The sequence below is a fragment of the Camelus bactrianus genome, chromosome 24 (assembly GCF_048773025.1).
Source record: "Camelus bactrianus isolate YW-2024 breed Bactrian camel chromosome 24, ASM4877302v1, whole genome shotgun sequence".
Classification (NCBI taxonomy): Eukaryota; Metazoa; Chordata; class Mammalia; order Artiodactyla; family Camelidae; genus Camelus; species Camelus bactrianus.
This window is the reverse complement of record NC_133562.1, coordinates 1,168,724-1,189,424: the sequence shown is the minus strand read 5'-3', so window position 1 is coordinate 1,189,424 and position 20,701 is coordinate 1,168,724. Positions and strand designations below refer to the sequence as shown.

General features: G+C 51.9%; 1 protein-coding gene across 14 annotated transcripts in view; it reads right to left on the bottom strand.

Annotated features, from left to right (window-relative positions):
• The window catches only part of PIEZO2 (piezo type mechanosensitive ion channel component 2), a 291,301-nt gene that overhangs the window by 224,909 nt on the left and 45,691 nt on the right, over positions 1 to 20,701 (bottom strand). For 13 of the 14 annotated variants that reach the window (XR_012502078.1, XR_012502079.1, XR_012502076.1 and 10 more), the window contains exon 2: positions 13,178 to 13,273. The exons of the other annotated variant lie outside the window; for it this stretch is intronic. Coding sequence is in view for 8 of the 13 variants with exons in the window: in XM_074352407.1 (XP_074208508.1) it covers positions 13,178 to 13,273 (96 nt within the window). In the remaining 5 variants the exon portion in view is untranslated. The remainder of the gene's footprint in view (positions 1 to 13,177; positions 13,274 to 20,701) is intronic. 14 annotated transcript variants of the gene reach the window in all.

Genomic DNA, 20,701 nt, shown 5'->3' with positions numbered 1-20,701 from the left:
CTGGATGCTGGGACGTGACTCCCACGTTGCCCACGCTCGGCCGTGGGGCCCCAGGAATGAGGAGGAGGGAGAAGGGCCTCTGAGCCCGGGGGCTGTGCTGGGTCCCTGCAGAGAGAGGAGGGGAGCTGGGCGGCCGGGCCCCGAGCCCGTGAATGAGCAAAGGCACAATTTCAGAGCCAGACTGCGCCCTGCAAGTGGGCTCCAGACAGCCACTCTCATTGTTTCTAAAGGTCAGCAGGTTTTTAAACTAAATAGTTGGAACTGGAGGAAATCACGATGTCAGTCATTGTTTATTTTACCGTCTTATCTCCCCCCATCTGTGGTCTTCTGGGGTTTAGACTAAATTTATTCACTTTCCTGCTGCGTCAATGTATGGAGCTTCTGAATGTGAGAAAACGTTCCAAGTTGTTGCTGCTGGAATACAACTTATAAAAATATCAATGTTATATAATTTGGAAAATTGAGTAAAAAAGAAATCCTGAAAGAAACTAATCTACTTGTTTCATCTTCATCAAATTTTCCAACACTGTAACATCTGCTCACTCAGCATCCATCTCACCACCTTGTGCAAACTCGAGCTGCATCTGAAATTATACATGGGCGGGGCAGAGCTCAGCAGCAGAGCACGTGCTTAGCGTGCACAAGGTCCTGGGTTCCATCCCCAGTGCCTCCATTAAAATAAATATATAAATAAATAGATAAACTGAATTACCTCTCCCCCCAAAAAATTAACAATTATAACTGGAACGGGGTCAAGTGTCTCTTCACATGTCCCAGCTGTCCCCATCTACACGGCCATACTCGGAGCTCCTGGCAGGCTGGCACCTTCTGTCCCCTGTATCTGTTTCACATGACTCCTTAAAGGCCAAATGTTCTTTCCAGGAAAGACACCGTCCTTTGGCAGTGTTTGGGGGGAAGGCACATATGGGACCTCCTATAACCATCTTCCCCGAGAATTACAACAGAGATGCTAAGAGGGACAGCTTCCCAGAGGGCGGCCCCAGTGTCCAGCCCAGCCGGCACCCTCCTTCCCGTCTCAGGATGCACAGCCTTCACAGCTCAGCCACACAGGTCAGCCCCCCACCCCCACGTGTCCCCTGGCCAGGGGACCACCGTGTCCAGCAGCTCTGGCTGGCCCTGGGGCGGCCAAGAGCTACATGGCCAGTGTGGGAAGAGGAGCTCTGCCGCCTCTCCAGTCAGAGCACTGAAGACTCTCCGGGGAGTGACTAACGCCCAGCGAGGTCACTCGGGGGCTTGGCCACAGAACCAGGGTGCCCGAAGGGGACACTCCCTGCATTGGATTCACCAGAACTCTCGACGGAGGAGGTGGGCAGGAAGGACCTGTGTCCAGCAGTCGTGGGCCTTCCGAGAGCCTGAGAGGAGGCACCTGTCAGAAAGTCACTTGTCACTGTCAGCGGACAGGTGTGTCTGAAGGGAGAGTCATTCAGGTCACAGACCTTTGGGAGGCAGGAGAGGATGCCGGGAACAAACCCTCAGTAGCTCCCTTGAGCTAATTCAGCAACTCGGGGACCTAGACCAACCTACTGAGTTGAGTCAACTGCATAGTTAAACGGATACAGAAAACGCTTCTTAAGCGTATTCTTCCGCTGACGATGTCAGTCTTTGTTTTATCAGGATGCTCTAATCCCCGAAACAGTTCATCAAAAAACATCTCGGTGTCCAAGGGAGGAGAGGGAGTGCTCCAGAGGTAAGCAGTCAGCTCGTTCTGGCCCGGCCTGGTCCAATGCCGGGATGCTTGCTGTTACCACCCTGCGGTTGGATGAACGACCAGCCAGAGGGCACATCAACGTTCTGCATTAAACTGAAGAGCAGAGTTTAGAAGTACCTGTGCAGCCCAATGACGCCAAGCACATGGTGACTTCAACAGGCGGGAAATCTCCTCCCTTTACACACATACACACACACCTTGCAAGTGTGGTTACTATTAGGGTTGCCAGATTTAGCAAAGAAAACATGCAGGGATGCAATTAAATCTGTATTTCAAATTTTAAATTTTAAAAAAGTGAAAAGTATAATTTTTTGGTAGAAGTATGTTGCATGCAACTTGGGACAAAACTGTACTAAAGATTATTTGTTGTTTATCTGAAATTCACATTTAACTGGCCCTCCTGCATTTTTCCCTAGTGGTCACGATTATCGCATATACATATGGGTGTACAGGCTGTATGTGACTTGAATGTTATTTCTGGAGATTTTGTCTCTGTGGAGGAGAGGGTTGAGAGAGAGAACAAATCTATAAATTTGAATTGAATAAGAACTGAGAGCAAGAAAGTCCCTGAAAATTACAGGGGAAAAAGTATCCACTTTCTCCCAACCACATGTACTTCCTGAGATAAACAGAGAGCTTAGATTTTTTTAAAAAATAATATTGTAAGTGAAAACTGTCTCAGCAGCATGTTGGTGCTGACACTGAGTCCTGCTGACAGTCCTGTCACAGGCCTCACAGTTAGGATGCATTAGAGCCGCACCAAGGACACATGCAAGAGAAAATCATATATATATGGATAACATGTAACATTATATACTATGTGTATATGTATGTACATGTGTGTATTGTGTGCTGTGTACACATGTGTATTGCATGCTGTGTGCATATGCACATATGTGTTGTGCACTATGTGTACACATATGTATTGTGTACATGTGTGCATATGTGTGCTGCATGTTGTGTGCATATGTACATATATGTGCTGTGTACTGTATGTGCATGTGGACACGTATTATGTGCTATATGTGTACACATGCACATATGTACATACACACATATGTAGACACATATATGTATACATAAATATGTGTAAATAAATTATATATAAATTCTGACAAACATTTGGCAAAATAACCTGAACCTATTCCTCATTTGTAAGGTGGGAAAACAAAATCTATCTCTTAGGATATTGCTGTATTAGAAGAAATAATAAAAATAAAAAGTCTTTGTGAAATGTGAAAATAAATACTCTTCTTAATACATTAATGAGAAATTTAAACACTGGAAGTTTAACAAGCATGCGCTTCTCCCACAGTCCCCTCTACACCACTCCTGCAAGGAAGGGCACTCACATCCAGCACAGGGGAGCGCCCCCAGAGGTACACCTGTGTCCCAGGTTTAAAGTTCCAGGCCTTTAAGAAAAAAATTCAGAAAAGACACTGCCAGTTGCAAATCAAACACCGAGAGCCTTTCACCGAAGAGGAAGTTGTGACAATTGTTCAGAGGCTCCTGTCGGCCACACTAGGGTCCAAGCTGTCTTAACATCACTCCTCTTAAAGAAAATTCTAGCTGCAAGGATTCAGAAGCCCCTTTCAAACAGTAGGACAGTTTCAGGCTCCCATTTCAAGCTCTCCGTCACTCTGACCCCGACCCCCACATTCTAGCGCCACGCGTATCCGGTTGACTCTCGTTATTCGCAGCAGTGATGTTCTACATGGATTTGCTTAATGCCGACCGCTGCTCCTGGGGAAACAGCGTCCTGGGGGCCTCTGGTTACAGTATTTCCATCAACTAATCGATACATAACCTGTTTAAAGACACCTTACCCGACACACACAGTAGACTCATTAGCATGGAACTCACAGCCAACAGCCCCGGGCTCCTGCCCACACGCAGCTTCTCTGATAAACGTGCTTCCTCCTTAAGGCACATTCCAGCCTTCTCGCCCTCGGGACCGGGCAGCACCTCAGCCCCGCCCTTGGGGCCGTTCTCAACGGCAGAAGCACCAACACGAAGAACAGAAGCGCATCCGCGGCTCGACGTAGCCTGCAGCCTGGACACCTGCTCACGCCCGCTGAGCCGGAAGTACACCCTCACCTCGCCGCCCTCGGCTGGGGGGCGGGGCCGCCGCGCGTTTCCTGCCGCGCCCACGTGTGCAGGGATGACCCCGAAAGCGCGGGGTCACAGGTCAATTTCAGCCGGTAGGCGGGTTCACAAATACGGAATCTGCCAATCATGAGGATCAACTGTATTTAGACTTTGGAACGTGCTCTAAAAAGCTAAGCACCCTTTGACGTTACCAACCAGAGAGCACATTTCTGGATTATGGAGCTGTTTATTTTTGCTTTCTGTCGTATCGCCAGTTCTTAACATACTAGTGGCAAACAGCAACGCCGCACAAGTGTTTGTCAGGTGAATGAGTGGGTCGGCCGCTCAGCACCTCCTCCTGCCCCCTCCATGCCGTCCTTCCCTCCCGCGACAGGCTGTCTGTGAATTAACACAGCGGACGTGTTCCTTCAGATTCTGCTGGGGCGCTACACCCCAAGTCCAAAAAAACAGCAAAACGCTGGGCCCAGAAATATTTAAAATTCCCCAGGTCACCATTCCCCAAGCCCCTCCCTCCTTCCAAGGAGCTGGGGCCCCGTCTCCAAACAAAAAAGCCCCGCCAGCGCTCAGGAGCCTGCTCTTGCTCCCCGCTGCCTGTGCGCGAGCCCGAGCCCTCGGCAGCCCTGGCTGCTGCGCATTCGACGAGCAGCACGTGGTGGAAGGGCAGCACCCGTCCCTGCGCTTTCAAGGCGGACGCAGCCCCCGGCGGCCATCAGTGTGGGCCTCTCACAGCGTGGACGGGTGTCTGTGTGACACGTTCTCAGGAACGAGCCGCCGGCAGAGCACAGGCCTTCCTAACAGGCTGGCCGCTGAACGAGCCTGGCGGGATCCTCAGCTCCGGACCGCCCGCCAGCCAGCAAGTGCAGTGCAGGGCAAGGGGAGGCGGAGGACGCAGCGCTGAGAGCCACCGCGCCAGCCCCTCTCCAACCCTCAGTCTGACACAGCAGTGACTCCCCTCCGAGCCCCTTAGTTCTGCGAGGCGGTGGCTCCAGGGAGGCGGAGACGGGGACCTTACAGAGCAGCGGCTGCCCTGTAGCCCCAGGGGCAATCTGCAAACACGCGGAGGACAGGACGGCCTGGAGCAGGGCTTACAGGCTCCTGTGCAGTAAATGTGCGCCTCTTCAGGAAACCGAGTTGCTGTAAATGCGCTCTCTCCTCCGTTCTCCTGCAGAGCTGCGCCGGCCCCCCGGCGGGACCCCTTCCCCTGGAAGCAACCATCCTGCACGGCAGTATTACGTTTTCACCAGCAAACAGAGGCCACAATTCTGCCCTCACGCACCGTCTTGGCCAGGCCCCATGCGGGACACTCCGAGCTGCCCTGTTTCCCAGTGCGGGTCCCCCACCAGCGCTGCCTGGGGTCCTGCCTGCTCCGTGGGGGTCTCTGGTCGCTGCTCTCTGAGGGTGCACCTGCTCAGGCCAGGGACTGATTCTGACACCACACTTTGCTGGACAGTGCACTGAGGGGGAGGGAGGGCAGAAAGCCAGAGACAGGGAGAAGCTGGGGGGTGATGAGGCAGCAGGGGCTCAGACGATGCCAAGAAAGGTTTGGAGCTGAGACAGCAGATGCCCCAGAAAAGGGCAGGAGAGCCCTGCCATGGCCACTCCTCGAAATGGGGGCCACGGCCACCATCAGGAGGGAGCCTCAGCCCTGGACAGTTGCCACCAATGAAAGGACATGGCTGTGAGCCCTTGGCCACCAACTCTCCAAACGATTGAGCATCAGTGCCTCGATCCTCAAGACACGTGTGCCTGTGTGTGCACGTGTGTGCCTGTGTGTGTGCTTTGTGTGTGCGTGCATGTTGTGCGCGTGGGTGCGCACACGTGGGTGCGCACATGTGTTTGCACGTGTGCAAGTGTGTGTGTGTGCTGGTGGTGGGGCATGGCCCAGCACCGCAGGTCCACCTTGGGGGAGGTAAGACATGCCCCACGAGGCGGCAGCACCACTTTGCTGGGCGCCCATGCATTTTATTTTTTAATTTTCTTTTTTATTGAAGTGTAGTTGATTTACAACGTTAGATTCAGGTGTTCAGCAAAGCAATTCATCTCTACATATATACATATTTTTCAGATCCTTTTCCATTATATGTTTTTACAAGTCATTGAATATAGTTCCCTGTGCTAGACAGTAGGTCCTTGTTGTTCATCCCTGCATTTTATTTTATTTTTTTAAATCATTCTTTTTTATGAATTTATTTTATTTATGTTTGGGGGGGAGGCAATTAGGTTTACGTATTTATTTTTTATTTAACGGAGGCACTGGGTTGAATCCAGGACTTCATGCATGCTACGCGTGTGCTCTACCACTGAGCTACACCCTCCCCCATCCCTGCATTTTGGAAGAGCAATGTTCATTTTGCAGAGGCCACTAAATCCAAAGGAACCCCATCTGACGGGGAAGAGGGTGACACTCCTTTGACTCAGATGCCAAGGGAAACTGTAAGCCCAAGTGTGGCTGGCCAGGTTGCAGGGGGAGGAATAAGAAAGAGGCCATCTCTGTGACCCGAGGCCACTCGGGGACACATGTGCCCAGGCCCCAGGTGTTCCTCCTGCAGGTCTGCGCCTTGGAGCAGGGCCTCCAGACCAACCCACACTGTGCTGCCTGCAGAGGTCACCAGCATAATGTGTCACCTCCCTCGGGCTCCAGGCCAGCCGAAGAGGAGGACCATGGGTTTCCCCAAAGATTCTGTAAAGTGTGCACAGCAGGATATATATTTAGGTAAAATTAATTTAAAAAATCAGTGGAGAGAGTGAGAGCAGAAAGGAAGGAGGAGAGAAAAAGGAATGAGAATGGAGGGCCGGAGGGGGACCACACGTGAGCTGGCCGGGCAAAAGGACCAGCGTGACAGTCACATGGCTCCACACCCAGCCAGCCCCCCACCTCAGGTGCTCAGGGAAGCTCGCTCAGGGATCCTCGCTCAGGGAAGCTCGCTCAGGGATCCTCGCTCAGGGAAGCTCACTCAGTGAACAGGAGAAACCCAGCACCCTGAGGACCAGCCTCCTAGGGAGTGTTTTCTCTGCTTAATGCTGAGGAAACACCCTAAAAAGCACTGTAAAGTACAACTGGCCGCTTCCACGGCCCTAAGGTAGCCGGGAGACACGCAAAGCCCCTCCCTTGCTTTTCACTCTGTATTAATTTTATAATAAAAACAGTCGAATGGGGGAAACGCCTGGGGTGGGTAAACTGAATTATTGATATTAGAAGCTTTCACTCATTGAATCAATTTTTTTAATGTTCATTTCAGGAATTATTCATGAACCTCTCTCTCCGCTTCCTTTTCTGTAAAATGTAGATAATACCAGTTCCTATCTCACAGGGGTGTCGCAGGGACTCGGTAAGTTACTGCCTGGAAAGCCTGGGAGAGCAGCCTGGCCAAGCAGCCAGCACTGCACGTGTCACCGACGTCTTCTAATTAAAAATTAGCCCCTGTGTGAAAGTCAAATGTAAGTTTTCATCCCAAAAGGTTATTTTGTGTGAATCTGGCAAAGACGGGGTGGGGGGCCTGTTTAAGAGAAACAGTAGCCCATGAAGTGAAGCCTGATTCTAGCAAGTGAGTCCATCAGAAATCAGTCTTGTCTGGACTTTGAAGTCAGCCAACCTCAAACCTGAAATACACTGACTCAGAACCGCTACAGACGCAAATCAGAGAAGCCGAGCTCTTCCAGAGGGAAAGCCAACCTGAAAGTCAGCGAGGAGGGACGGCTCCTCCCCTGTGCCCTTTAACCACCCGCTCAGCACAGAGCGCAGGGCAGCGGGTGCCCGTGAACCCGACCCCGCGGGCAGACTTCCTGTCCTGCCCAGGACCCGCACCAAGACTCAACACAGGAGGAAACCAGGACTCCAAGAATTTAAGGAACTTCCCCGAGACAGTGCCCTGAGCAAACGGCAGTGCTGACTCACATCCTGGGGGCAGACAGCCCGTCCCCTCTGCCTCACTGGGTCCAACTGCCCCTTGCAAGGTTGACAGGGCAGCAGTAAATGTTTGTCAAATGAGTAAACAAAAGAGGAGTCATTCGAAGAGTGAATCGGCAAACTGATATGAGTTCACGTGCACCGCCTCCTTGTCATGACACACAGCATGGACATAAACACCAGGCGGGCTCACGCTGCACAGCTAAACACAGCAAAACGCTCAGGACTTCGGAAAGCCTCTCCTTACTCATCTAGTAAGATGACCCGTTTCCTGAGCTGAGAATTATACGTGCTGCTTGAAGGTCCCTCTGGCTCACTGAATAGCTTGTTTGCCAAATTCAAAATGACCATCTCCCCAAAAGGACAGATAAAATTACCCAAAAGACCTACACTTAATTTATTCAAAAATTCAAGACACCAGCCTCTGATCATTTTGTTAGCAGCCCCCTTTGGTTGTGAGCTGGTACTGACAATAAAACCCTTCCCCTGAGTAATCTGCTCAATTAAATATTTTCTTACTTTGTGCTTTATTATGACATAATGAAACGGTCATCGTAAGCCTAATGGCATAAAGACTAACGGTGTTTTTAACAGAAACCAGATGCCCTCAGTTTAAATATCTGCTACTATTTCCTCCCCAACGTCTAAACATGTCTTTACAACTTGCAGGCCAGATCCCTGTGCCTCTTCATGTTGGCAAATGGACTTTTTCTTTTCTCGAGGTGTCTTCAGTGATTCCAGTAAAGCGTGTCCTAGTCAGAACCTCAGGATCAGGCCCTTGGCGATTATTTTACACACGCACGTGCCCACGCAGAGCATGCACACACTCTACCCTATGATGCTCACAACTTCCTCTTACAAAGCGCCCGTGTTGAGAGCTGGAGAGGACAAAACCTTTCTACCTGGCGTTGCAGAATAGACAGTGAAAGACAGCAGTTCACGAAACTTTACCCAGTCTGCTAGAACTGCCACCTGCTGAGTACCAGGGGGCCTCCCCTCCCGTGCTCCCCTTTCCGAGTCATCCCCCCCGAATGTTGACAGATCCCAATAATGGGAACAAATATATTCTTAATAACTTCTGAGTGTAAACACAAGCAAATGCCACAAAGGCACTGCTCCCTTGCTCAAAATAACACAGCAAAGTGTACTAGGGGAAAAAAAGATATTTCACAGACCCCTTCATAACAGGAGAATAAAATCTTCTCCACAAAACCACATGTCTCCGCTCGCTTAGCATGTGTGTGTGACATACACATTTCACACGTGTGCTGATTCAATGATGATGCTTCCAAGACATCTTTGCTGTAGGTCAGTGGCTAATACTGCCCAGCAAGCACTGCAGTTTTGAAATTTGAAGGCTTCCTTTTCCAGTAACCCCCAATAAGGAAATGACTCTCTCCACAAAAGAATGGAGAAGACCCTCTTATCCACCCCAGCCTGTAGGAGAGACACAGACGAGGACCACGTGCTGGCAGGACCATGCAAGGAGACACCAGTGATTTCCAGCAAATCCCAAACTTCACAATGTAGCTAGATGTGTGTCTCCCCCCAGACCGTGGACACTTGACCCACAATGGTAGCGCTATCATTTAGGGAAAGCACACGGAAGGATGGAAAACCTTCTGTTGAAACTAACTGGAAAAGACTCCAGATTCTGACCATTTACAAAATCAAAATCTAAGAATGTCTGACCAGGTGCATAGAACGAGGCGGTCTATCCCATCTTTGGGAGAAGGGCCCCCTGGACACATGGCCAGGCCGGGGGGCCGGGGTAGAACAGGACAGCAGGAGTCTGGGCTTGGCTGTGACCTCTCACCACTCCTTGACTGGAGGAGAGCAAATTCGTCCCAGCCCCTCGCTATGCTCCGTTCCTCGTCCATTAAGTGGGTTTACAACCCAGTGGGTTTTTTTCATTCCAGAATGGAGGTCCTGCCTTCTCAATAAATCATTGTTCCATCCTCTAATTAAATGAGTTAGTGTGCAGGAGTGCTTATGACAGTACCCTGCATGAGGGAATGTGACATATTATTAACATCCTCAGTTCCAACACCTCTGCAGGTTTTGCCCCGAGTCAGGTCCAGGTCAAGGAGGCGCTGCCTGACTCACAGTCAGGCTTCCAGGGCAGATCCGGCTAATCAGTACTTCCTTCACGGTGCTGCCTTCTCCCTCAGGCTTCTCATTTTCTACAACATCCTGGATCACGTCCATCCGTCCATCCCCGTGAACCCATCACGGGAAGAGGCTCCATGGGCATCTGTCATTTGTGTCAACCACGGGGCCCTCATTCAAATAATCTTAAACCTCCTCGTTATAATGAGGAGAGACCTTCAGACACTTTGTTTTATGCTAAGTACTCTGGGTTTTGTGTTTCTTCCCCCTAACATTGACATAACTAATTGCATCACCAGTATTTTCCCTCCATCAAGCTTGACTCCAAATGCTATCAGATCAGATCCGTCTTAAGAGGACAATGATTTGCCACAATTCAGCCTACTGAAGGCAAACTCTAAAGGCAACTGCAAAGGAGTAATTTGAGACCAGTTCAAAGAAAGGACAGCATCACTGGAATAAGTCTATGGCTTCCAAAGATAACCTCTTTGAAAGATCTGCCGTTCAATGGGATACGGAAGAGCCAATGTGTTTGGGAGGCCATGGCAGCGAAGGACCATGTTTTCTTCTGATTTTTCTCCTCCACAAACATACTGTTTTGTGAAGGACAGTCTTTCAATTATTAGTCGTTGAAAGAAACAGTCACACTTAGTAAGATGAATTTTCTATGTAATATACACATGTCGTCCGTGGGCACCAGTGCAAATTAAAACACCTCCTGTACACACACCCGTATTACCTCTCCAGACCCTTGTGCGCGGGACCTGTAATCCATCAGCCAACAAGCGTTCAGGAGACCGGGTCTCCCGCCTCCCTTGCACACCCCCCGGAACTCTGCTGCCCTGGGCATGAGGCAGACAGCACAGGGCTTAAGACCGGGGCCACCTACACCGCACCTGCATGTCCTAAGACTGGTTCTCAGCCCGCCTGGAACTCAGGCTTCGTCTGTAACACGAGGATTTCTGACAATAGGTTTTAATAATAATAGCAGCTCCCTCAAAAGGTTGTTGCAGGAGCTGAAGTAACTGATGCACATGAGTGGTAACCCCTTCTCAGGAGGCAGCGCCGCCGGCTCTCGGGTAACAGGTGACTGACTAAAGGCAAATACTCTTTAACAAGAAGTCCTGCCAATCACACAATTCTTGGCTGATACTCAAAGAGCACTAGGAAGAGTCCTGAGGGGAGGCCTCGCCATGGGACTGAGATTTCTAAACTGAGCGCAGTCTGACATTCAAAGCAACAATGCTGTGCTTCAAAATAACAGACATATTCTCATTAGCCAGCAAACCCGGAGCACTTGCTGTGGCCTCGTCCACATCTTCCACCATCCTGGCCGACACGGTGTGCTCAACACATGTAAGTGTCTCGTTACGCATCTGGTTAAAGAGCTTACCATCTCACCAACGTGGACTGTTTGGGCCCCTGGAAGTTACCTGCATGTTAGCTGCTACCTAACAGAGTGAAGTCTCAATTTAAACGCAAAGCGCACTGCCGAATGAACAGCAGGAAGAGACTTACCCCCTTCCCGCAGCAGCACAGGCTTAAATAAAATGCCTGAGGTTGTCAGGAAGAGCATTACACATTTTGATTTCTTCCATTACTCATAATCCTCCGATCCCCCCAAAATCGAAAACAGCAAAATCCCACGGCCTGTTCTGCCCCGAGCCTGTCTCCAGAGGACAGGTGTCTGCAGTCAACTGTTCCCTGACGTCCGCTGTCACGGAGGCTGAGGGGTCACAGGCCTGGAGCTGCCTTTGTGCATGCTGCTAGAACTCTGACTCAGGGAGTAAATGCATTCATTCATTCCACAAATATTTACTGACTGCTTGCTGGATGCCAGACCCTGTCCCAGGTCCTAGAAACACAGCGGTAAACAAAACAGCAAACTCCTGGCCATCCTCAAGTTCACGCAGAAGGGAGTCAGGGAACAAGTGAATTAAAGCAGGGCTCCGGCTCAGCCTCAGGGAGACTCTGAGCGGCCGAGGGCGCAGCCTTCAGAGCCACCCCTCTCCTTCTCCAACGCATCTGCAGCAAAGACAGGGCTTTCAACCCGAGGCTCCTCGCCCACGGAGGATGCGGAGGATGCTGGGAGAGGGCTGGGTGCTGCAGAGAAGCCCGGGCCCGGGCGGGGGCTCCGCTGCGACCACCCTGGGAGCCTGGTGACGTGTCCGAACTGTCGGCATGTCACAGATACTCATTTTTATTCAGTCTTAAAAAAAAAACTTTTTTTACCTTTATTGTTTTGCTTTTGGGGGGGTAATTAGGTTTATTTATTCATTTGTTAATTCAGTGGAGGTACTGGGAACTGAACCCAGGGCCTTGCGCGTGCTGTGCACGCGCTCACCACTGGGCTATGCGCCACCCCGCAGCAGGTGCTCATTTTTAAAGCACTTAATCCTGAATGTGTATGAAACCTGCTCCCTGTGAAACCTGAACTCCCAGCCATGAATCAGGAGTTGCCGGCGTGTTATAGCGTTGGCTCTGAGGCCAGAAGCTACTCTGTTTAAACGTCCTGGTCATGCTGAGTCCTAGGGGTGAGGCTGGGGCGGGCGGGGCCCCTACACAGCAGATTTGGGGTTCGAGGGGGGTCTGCACAAACTCGCAGTGTGCGTGAAGGGTCTCCGCACCCGAGGGGCTGCTGTTTAGTCTCTGTGACTGCAGGGCAAGCAGCAGCCTCTGCGGCCGTGACCGTGGGCTGAACGGTCCCAAGACATGCAGCCGGTCTAACAGCCGAGGGAGGAGGGGGAGGCGGGCTCATCACTGCTGCCCTGTGTCTACCCAGCCTCTGCTTCTTTTCCTGAAGAGTCACGGCGCGTGCTGGCAGCGCGGCCATCGGTCCTCCCCCAGTCACTCCACAGGTTGGGTCAGACCCAACCTCCTTTCCTCTCATGAAACTGCACGGCCATCACACTCTCCTAAGGCCCTGGGCACGGACCTTATTTCTCATAACAGTATAGTTTGGGAAGAAATACTCAGCTCAGTGTGGCTTAACTTCTGCCTCTGTGGAAGGACGTCACCTGTGTGCGTGTACAGACCGTGCTTTGCGGTCCGAGCCTCGGCAAACGCGCCGCTGTTCCTTCCTGTGCCTCCAGGTTCTCGGACGGCAGCAGAAAAGGGATCTAAAGGTTTGCAGGAACACGCTGGGGAAACCACAGCCCCCTCACTCTCACTCAGCGCTTGACTGGGGCGCACGTGACAGGGCTCGGCCGACCTGCGAGCCCGCCGCCGCCACCGCCTCCCCGGCGGCCGGCAGGCCCGCGGTGCCCACGGCACCTCTCCCGCCAGACAGCGCGCGCGCGGGGCCGAGGGGCGGCGCCTCCTACCTTGCATCGTCGCCCTGGTCGGTTCGGAGAAGAGCGGGATGAGCAGGAGGTAGATGAGGTAGACGAAGGAGAACCCATTGTAGCGGAAGGCGCAGGCTGCGGGGAGAGAGAGAGGCGTTAGTGCGGCCGCGCGTCCGGGGTGCGCCCCGCCCGCCCCAGCCCGGGCCGGGACCCAGCGCCGCTCCGCGCCCGGCGCCGCGCGGTGGGGAGCGCGGCTGCCACGCGCGGGCCCCGCCCCGGGAGTCCAGCCGAGCCCGGTCCATCCCCGAAGGCCAGAACAAGTCACAGATCAACCGGGCAGCTTAAAACGGCCGCGGAAACAGGGCAGCGGGGCGGTGCGGGTTTGAGACGTCCGGGTCGGGCTGTGGATGGAAGAAGAGATAAGGCCGAAGGGGAAGGAAAGGGAAGAAAAGTATCTCTCCGGTGCTCTCTGGCCGTACTGACGCCAGTCACCTCAGTCGTCCCCGTTTTGTAAGGATGGGGTCTCAGGCTCAGAGACGCACTCGCTCACCTGGGCCCCCAGCTAGGAGCTGGCTCAGGCCCCTTCCTCTGTGTCCCTCGTCTCAAGGGAAGCAGGGAAGCCCAGGGACGTGCTCCCTGCCTGCCCCTCAACCTCCCCTTTCCTCATCTGAGAAGTGGGTATAATAACGGTCTCCAACTCGGGGGCTCATTATGAGGAGCAAAGGTCTGAAAGGCTTGGCGAGCAGTCCTACACCCAGGACGCCCTCAAAACCACGGGCAGTTGTGAGCAGCCACGTTCCCAGACGGGAGAAGACACCGTGCCCGTTCCTCGAAGGGAAAAATGAGCACCTTATAGCGGCTAAAAACCAATGTACTGAACAGCCAAGACCCGGAACTTCAGGAGCGGCAGGCAGAATAAAAAGGCGTTTTGTACAACGAGTGTGGAGAGATGTGGAGAGAGATGACCAGGTGAGGACAAGGGTCCCCGCCACGGAGGAAAGTAAGGCATTCAAGGACAAAGTGATAAGTTCACCTGGAGACGCATTCACGGACTCAGATGGGGGGACTCAGCCCTGCCGGACACACTCAGGGGGCAGCGGGAGCAGAGACGGGAGGGGGGATCCCCTGAGACAAGAGCAGTAAGGGGGACGGAAGATGGGGCCCTGCCCTGGCCGCTGCCTCCACGTGGGGCCAGGTGGGGAGGGGAAAACTGGCAGGTGCGAAATTTTAAAAGCAGCAGAGAATTTAGGACAGAGCAGAACAAAGCCAGGTAAGTTCATTTTCTCCACAAAGGAACTTCAGTACGACAGAGGGAGGGCTTTGTCCTGGACCCTCGGGAAGGACGTCGGGACCGCGGAGGAGGGATGGGGTCTCAGGCTGATGAGCCCGGGCACCTGCCTGCTGTCAGTTTCTGTCAGCAGCAGTTCAGGCCAGCGCTGGGCCTGCGTCAAGCCCTCCGTGTGCCCTTCATGTACTAACCCCGACTCCCTGCTTCCACGATGCTGTCATTTCCCCCTCTCTCCAGGGGAGAAGCAGCACGGGCAGGGGGCACGGCCGTGGGGGGCCTGGCGGGGCCCCTCCTCACCTGTCGGCCTCATCCCCGGGCCACTGTCAAGGGCTCGGGGACAAGAGCCTTCCTCCCACAGGGTTTGTGTGTCCGTGCTGGATTTACAACCTCGTTCTGTAAGGCTCCACACCATGCCCGGTGGGGATGCACACCCCAAGGAAATCCCGGGGACTCACTGTGGGGAACGAGGGGGAGAGACCACTGTGGGGTTCTCCGGGTACCACCTTTATTATCCTTATCTCTAACAAAGTCCAAGATGCTCGAGAAGGGGCAAGGTGGAGCCAGGGTGTGGGTGGCCTCTACACGGTCCCCACGTGTGACCCCTAAGTGTGGGCTGGACCCCGGGATGCACTGCCAGTGACCAGTGACGCTGAAAGTGCTGGGAGGCCTTGGTGGCTTCCTCCCTGGTGCCCCTTGCTCCCTGAGAAGCACCTGCCAGTCTGTGAGCTGTCCCAAGGAAGGCCCACGTGGGAAGGCACTGAGGTCTCCAGCCAGGTGCCAGGCCCCAGCAGCCGACGGGCATGTGAGTAGTTTCAGGGTGTCTTCGTGCTAACGTGCATTGTGCAGCAAAATGACCGCGTTCAGTGAGTTCCTGGTAAAGAGAAAGCAGAGCTCACGTGCATGACTGTTAGCACTAAAGATCCTCCCGAGACTGCATCCTGTCCAGCCTTGACTGCAGCCGGGAGAGCCTCACGGGGCCCTGGCTCCCAGAAACCTGGAGATGGAGTTTGCTGCTTCAAGCTGCTGAGTGTTTGGGAAATTCATCTGGAGCTGTAGGTGGTGAATACCCAAACGTAAAGAAAAAAATCAAGCCACTTATAAAAACCCACTGCCATTTATTTTGGGCCGAAATTATCCAGTTTGATAGATCACAGTGCCCTAATTGCTGAGTTTTCTGCTTGACTTTACATGTGAGGCTGTACCCAGGAGTCACTGAGCTCACAGAGACTCGGAATGCCATCTCCAAGGGAGTCACCCCATCCAGGGCAAAATGTGCCTGAGAGCTTGCCAATAAGGTGCCTTCGAGCTAGAAAACCTCACAGGCAAAGGATGCTCTTCTGCCCAGTGTGACGCTTTTTCCGGGACCTGCAGCCACCAGAGCCCACAAAGAGCTCTTCCTAACAGGCGTCAGCGTCTGGTACCCACGCCTCTCCTGGGCCGTCCCGGCTCCTGGACCTCCGTGCTCTGCATCCAGTAGTTTACTGCTGACAGACAGTTTTTAAAAATGCAGTTCAAGTTTCTAAGGGGAAAGAGTCTTCGCTTTAGCTAAGAAAGCAGCACTGTCTCTCCCACCATCCCCGCCTGGTAGTAACCATCCACAGTTATACGGGAGTTTCCCCACAGGAATGAGAACAGGAACCCCCCAGACAGAAGACCTTCCGGGCCTACGGGCTCCCAGTCAGACCCTGGGACAGAAGGGGTTGCCCGGGGAAGTGCACACAGGCAGCAGGGCCGTAGGGCCGCGAGCCGGGGGCTGGTCTCACTGCAAAGCTCATTCTCTAAAGGTGAAAAGCGGTGACACACTATAGGCAAAACTCTCCAAGGAGGAGAAACTGATGACTTCACGTTTAATCAGTAGAGAAAAGGGGAAAATCTCTTGCAAATGCAACATTTTAAGATGGCGGCGTGACATTCATCAAGACCCCTGCGTTACCATCCGCAACGGCCGCGATGTTAGACGTTATTAAAGGCAGGAGCCCTCAGAGCTGGATTTGTAGCAAGATGTGCTGCTTTGTCCACACCCTTTATTCAGCAAAGCCTAACGGCTCCTTGCTCCGAACGGCCTTCGAGAGGGCAGGCCCCAAAGTTCAGAACGCCCACGCCAACTGAGCGCGTTGTCAGTGCCCTTCACGCCCTCGAGATACTTCGTCTGTCTTTACAGCTGCCAGAGACACAAACTGTTCAGAATAAGCAACTTCAGGACCAGGAGACACCACAGGCCTGTCCACTCAGGGATTCTAGAATGTTTTGGCTGTTCATACTTTAAATACTTGTCCTTCTCACTCTGAGGCACCCGATGGCTCTGGAAAGGATGCCCCTCCAAACGGCGCTTATGTTATAAAAGCAGCACAGACAAGAGGCACAGCTGCACAGGGCTTACAGCGCGGCAGGAAGACACTCAACAATGGGAAGTTTCTCCGAAGGAGGCGAAGCCATCAGAGCGGCGAGACAGGAAAGGGCCCCTAAGCCACCGTACGCGTCGTCTGTCTGGCGCAGGACGCCGCCCCCCGCGGCCCCCTCCTGAGCTTTACATCCGGCTCAGCGTGCCAGGGCCTCAGGCGGTGGCGCGGCAGAGCGGCCGCCAGTCCAGACGAGACGCCCTCCTCCCTCGTCCTGTGCCTCTGGCCTCCACACCAGCCCCGTCCCGAGGGCTTCCTTCAGAAAGCTGCAGAAGTCGCTTCCTCAAGAGAGATGACGGCAGACCGTCCCTCCGGCTACGTTCAGAAAGGCGGACCGCTGCTCACCGCACACCAGGGGAGCGTTCACACCCGGGCGAAATTCCCCTCCAGCGAGAAGACACTGTGCTGCCGCGTGGAGAGAGCTCCCTGCGTTTTCACCCCGAGAGGAACACAGGCTGACTGCGCCGAGGGGCACACGGAACCCATCAGTCGTGGTTCTCGCGCTTCCAGAAGCAGAAATGTCTCATCGCAAGGAAGCCACGGGAATTACGTGACAAGGCGCGTCGGGGTGTTTGGGTAGCCAGTGGGCGACACGTAAATGCGCCACATCAGTGCGTGAACGTAACGCTGTGCGTCCGCTACACCTCAGAGAGGGTGGGGGACGTACTAGGCATATATATTGCACATCCAGTTCATTACACAAGTTGGCTAAAAAAACGTACTTTCAGAGTAAAGCCTCAAGGAAAACGCCTTCGACAGGGACTAGAACTTAGAACAAATCGTATCAGCTGAAAGTCATAACTGCTACACAGCGTACCGAACTTCTTAAGCCACTCCGTGGGAAAATAGGGTGAAAGCAAGTTGTTTGTAAAGGATATAAGCCTTTGGTCTGAGTTTTCTGCTTTTTTCCACCACAAACTGGGGTACAGACTGTAAAATATGCGTTGACCAGATGGCCACTGAAACCTTAGTTTGATTTTTTTGCCATGCGAGCTGAAAACTGTGTTGACTGTTTAATTATCATAAAAAAGTAGGACTCTCTTTCCTATTTTATTTAATTTCGTATACACCTGATCAGATATTCCTAACAGTATGGAAAGTTTAACTGAGTTTGCTAACCTCACCCTGACCGACCGCACAGTTTGCGTAAAATAAATTTAAAAGAATACAGTGTTAACTTTTTCCTCCGTTAAAAATACCTTTTAATATATTTTCCACAATTTTACAAGTTTATCCATAGAAAGCGGTCGTATTTAAAATGCAAATCCTCATGCTCAAGATGGGCCGGAAGAAGTTTTTTTTTTTTTTTTCATAGTAGCTCTTTCTTAATCTCTTAAAGAGGAGAGTTGGTGTTTGTGGCCTGGGACACCGAAAGTTACTTCGGTCTTTACATGGTATTTAATGGTATTTACTGATTTCCTTAGCTGTCACTCAGCAGCCTTCATACACACACTTATTCTCGGGTGAGGAAGGTACCTTTTAACTTAATCCCAACTCACTTTTCCGTAATTCACCAATTTACAAAACTGGCTCACTGTACCTCTCTGTGGTGCATCACTAGTAGAAGGCAGTCTCACCTTTTAGGTTTTTTTCATTATTAATCGCAATTAAGCCTTAATCTATAAAGAGTATTAATCTTCAATAATTTAAAACATTTTCCTCGGTAAAATTTTTAAAGTAACTGAGCTTATTATCGCTCATGTTTACTTTACACTAAGTTTAGAATTGCAGTTTTTGATTCTTAATTAACTCGGCCTTTATTAAGTCCACCTTACTTTTAATTAACACTACTTTTCTGTAATTTTCCCGGAAGTTAACTTATGTTCCTAATACATACAAACCCTACCACACCACTAACCCCCTGCAGGTGAGTTTTACATCGTTGGTCCTCAGCAACCTACGAGAAGCGCTCAGGACCCTGATGAAAAAGCAAAGTTCCTTCCTGGATTTATGCTTACTTAGATTTTTAATGCCAAGTCTGATTCACAGATTTACCGTTTGCAAGATGCCGTCAAGATTTCGCATTTGGTACAAAACAGAAACAGACTCACAGACCTAGAAAACACACATATGGTTACCGAGGGGGCGGAGGCGGGAAGGGATACATTGGGAGTTTGAGATTTGCAGATACTAACTACTATATATAAAATAGATGAACAACAAACTTCTTCTGTAAAGAGCAGGGAACTCTACTCAGTATCTTGTAGTAACTGACAATGAGAAAAACACGAAAACGAAAGCATGTGTATACATGCGCGACTGGGACATTGCGCTGAACGCCAGAAACCGACACAACACTGTAGACTGACTAAACGTCCATAAAATTTTTTTTAAAAGACTCCAAATTTGGAAGTCAGCCCCCCGTTTACGCTGAGATCAGTGTGTCTAAACCAGCAGGGTGAACCAGTGAACTTGACGGCTCCACATCCCCCGAACGGTTACGTGTTAGGGGGTTCAAACCGTTCAATCTGAAATAAATCGGACTGGCTCACAGGACTGTGTTACCAGAGAATAAACGTCATCTTCATTTCAGAAACAGGAGAAGCCGCTGCAAGGCCGGCCTCTATGCCCTGACGGCCACGTGCCTCCCACACGCTGGCCCCGAGCCACCTGACAGCTTAGGAAGAGGAGGTGGGTACACGGGGGCAGCTCGGCCCCTCCGTGGGCTTCGTGTAAGCGGCGAGGCTTTTTAACAACAGAATTAGTGTACTGCCTGCCACAGTCTCCTTCTTTCAGGAACTCAGTGAAATGAGATTTCTCTCGCAGGCTTTCACTGGAGGCTTCGGAATATTCTGTATTATTCTTGGCAGCACCGTGCCTGGACTGATGTGTGCATTAGCACAGGGAGTGAGTTCAGCCACCGACGGCGAGGCCCCGCATCCTCCGTCCTCAGCACACAGCCCTGCCCGACAGCTGACACGGCTGCAGACGAATGAAAGGTGCCTGCTTCGCGTTGATAAATTTCTCTGGACGTCCTGCCTGCTTCTTCCTGGGAACACCACCCTCTTCTCTGACATACATGGAACCATCACGATTGCCTTCAAGTATTTCTGGTGCCAGAGAAGTAGACACACCTTTACGGCAGAAATGCAGCCCTCAACCCTGTCTGGAGTTCAAGCTCACGATCCTGCAGTAACAGGGAACAGCCTCTGGTCACAGCGTGAGATCCCCGCTTCCAGACGACATCCAAAACACCGACAAACTGGACTCACGCCTCAACGTGAGCTGCTCCCACCAGACCTGCTGCTGCTCGGGCTGGAGCTCAGACCCGGGGTCTTCGATTGTGCGTCCGGTCCTTTCCTCGTCACTCCAAATGCCGATCGCACCCCGAGTCCGTGTCCCTGAGGGCGGAGTGGGGCACCACACCCTCCTGGCAGTGGGCAAACCGCAGGGACGCAGAGGGGACCCAGCCTCACCCCCTCCCGGCTGCCTCTGCCTTCTGCCCTCTCTCCCCACCCTTCTTTTCAATACACACCACCTCCTCCTGCCTCACAACACTGAGATCGTTTTAAAATCACCTGTGGGATGCTCTGTTTGGAGAATGATAATTCCAGGAACGTGGTTAAGCTTACAACAGGTGTTTTTTTGTTCTTGCTTTTCTTTTTTTTTGTTTCGTTGACATATAGTCGGTTTACAACATTGTGTCCATTTCTGGTGCACAGCATAATAGCTCAGCCACACATATGCATACACATATTCCATTTCATATTCTTTTTCACTGTAGGTTACTACAGGATATTGAATATAGTTCCCTGTGCTGTATAGAAGAACCTTGTGAAACTTGTTAGTATCTGCAAAGCTCCAACTCCCAGTTTATCCCTTCCCACACCCTTCCCACCCAGTATCACTTATATGTGGAATCTAAAAAAGAGAGAG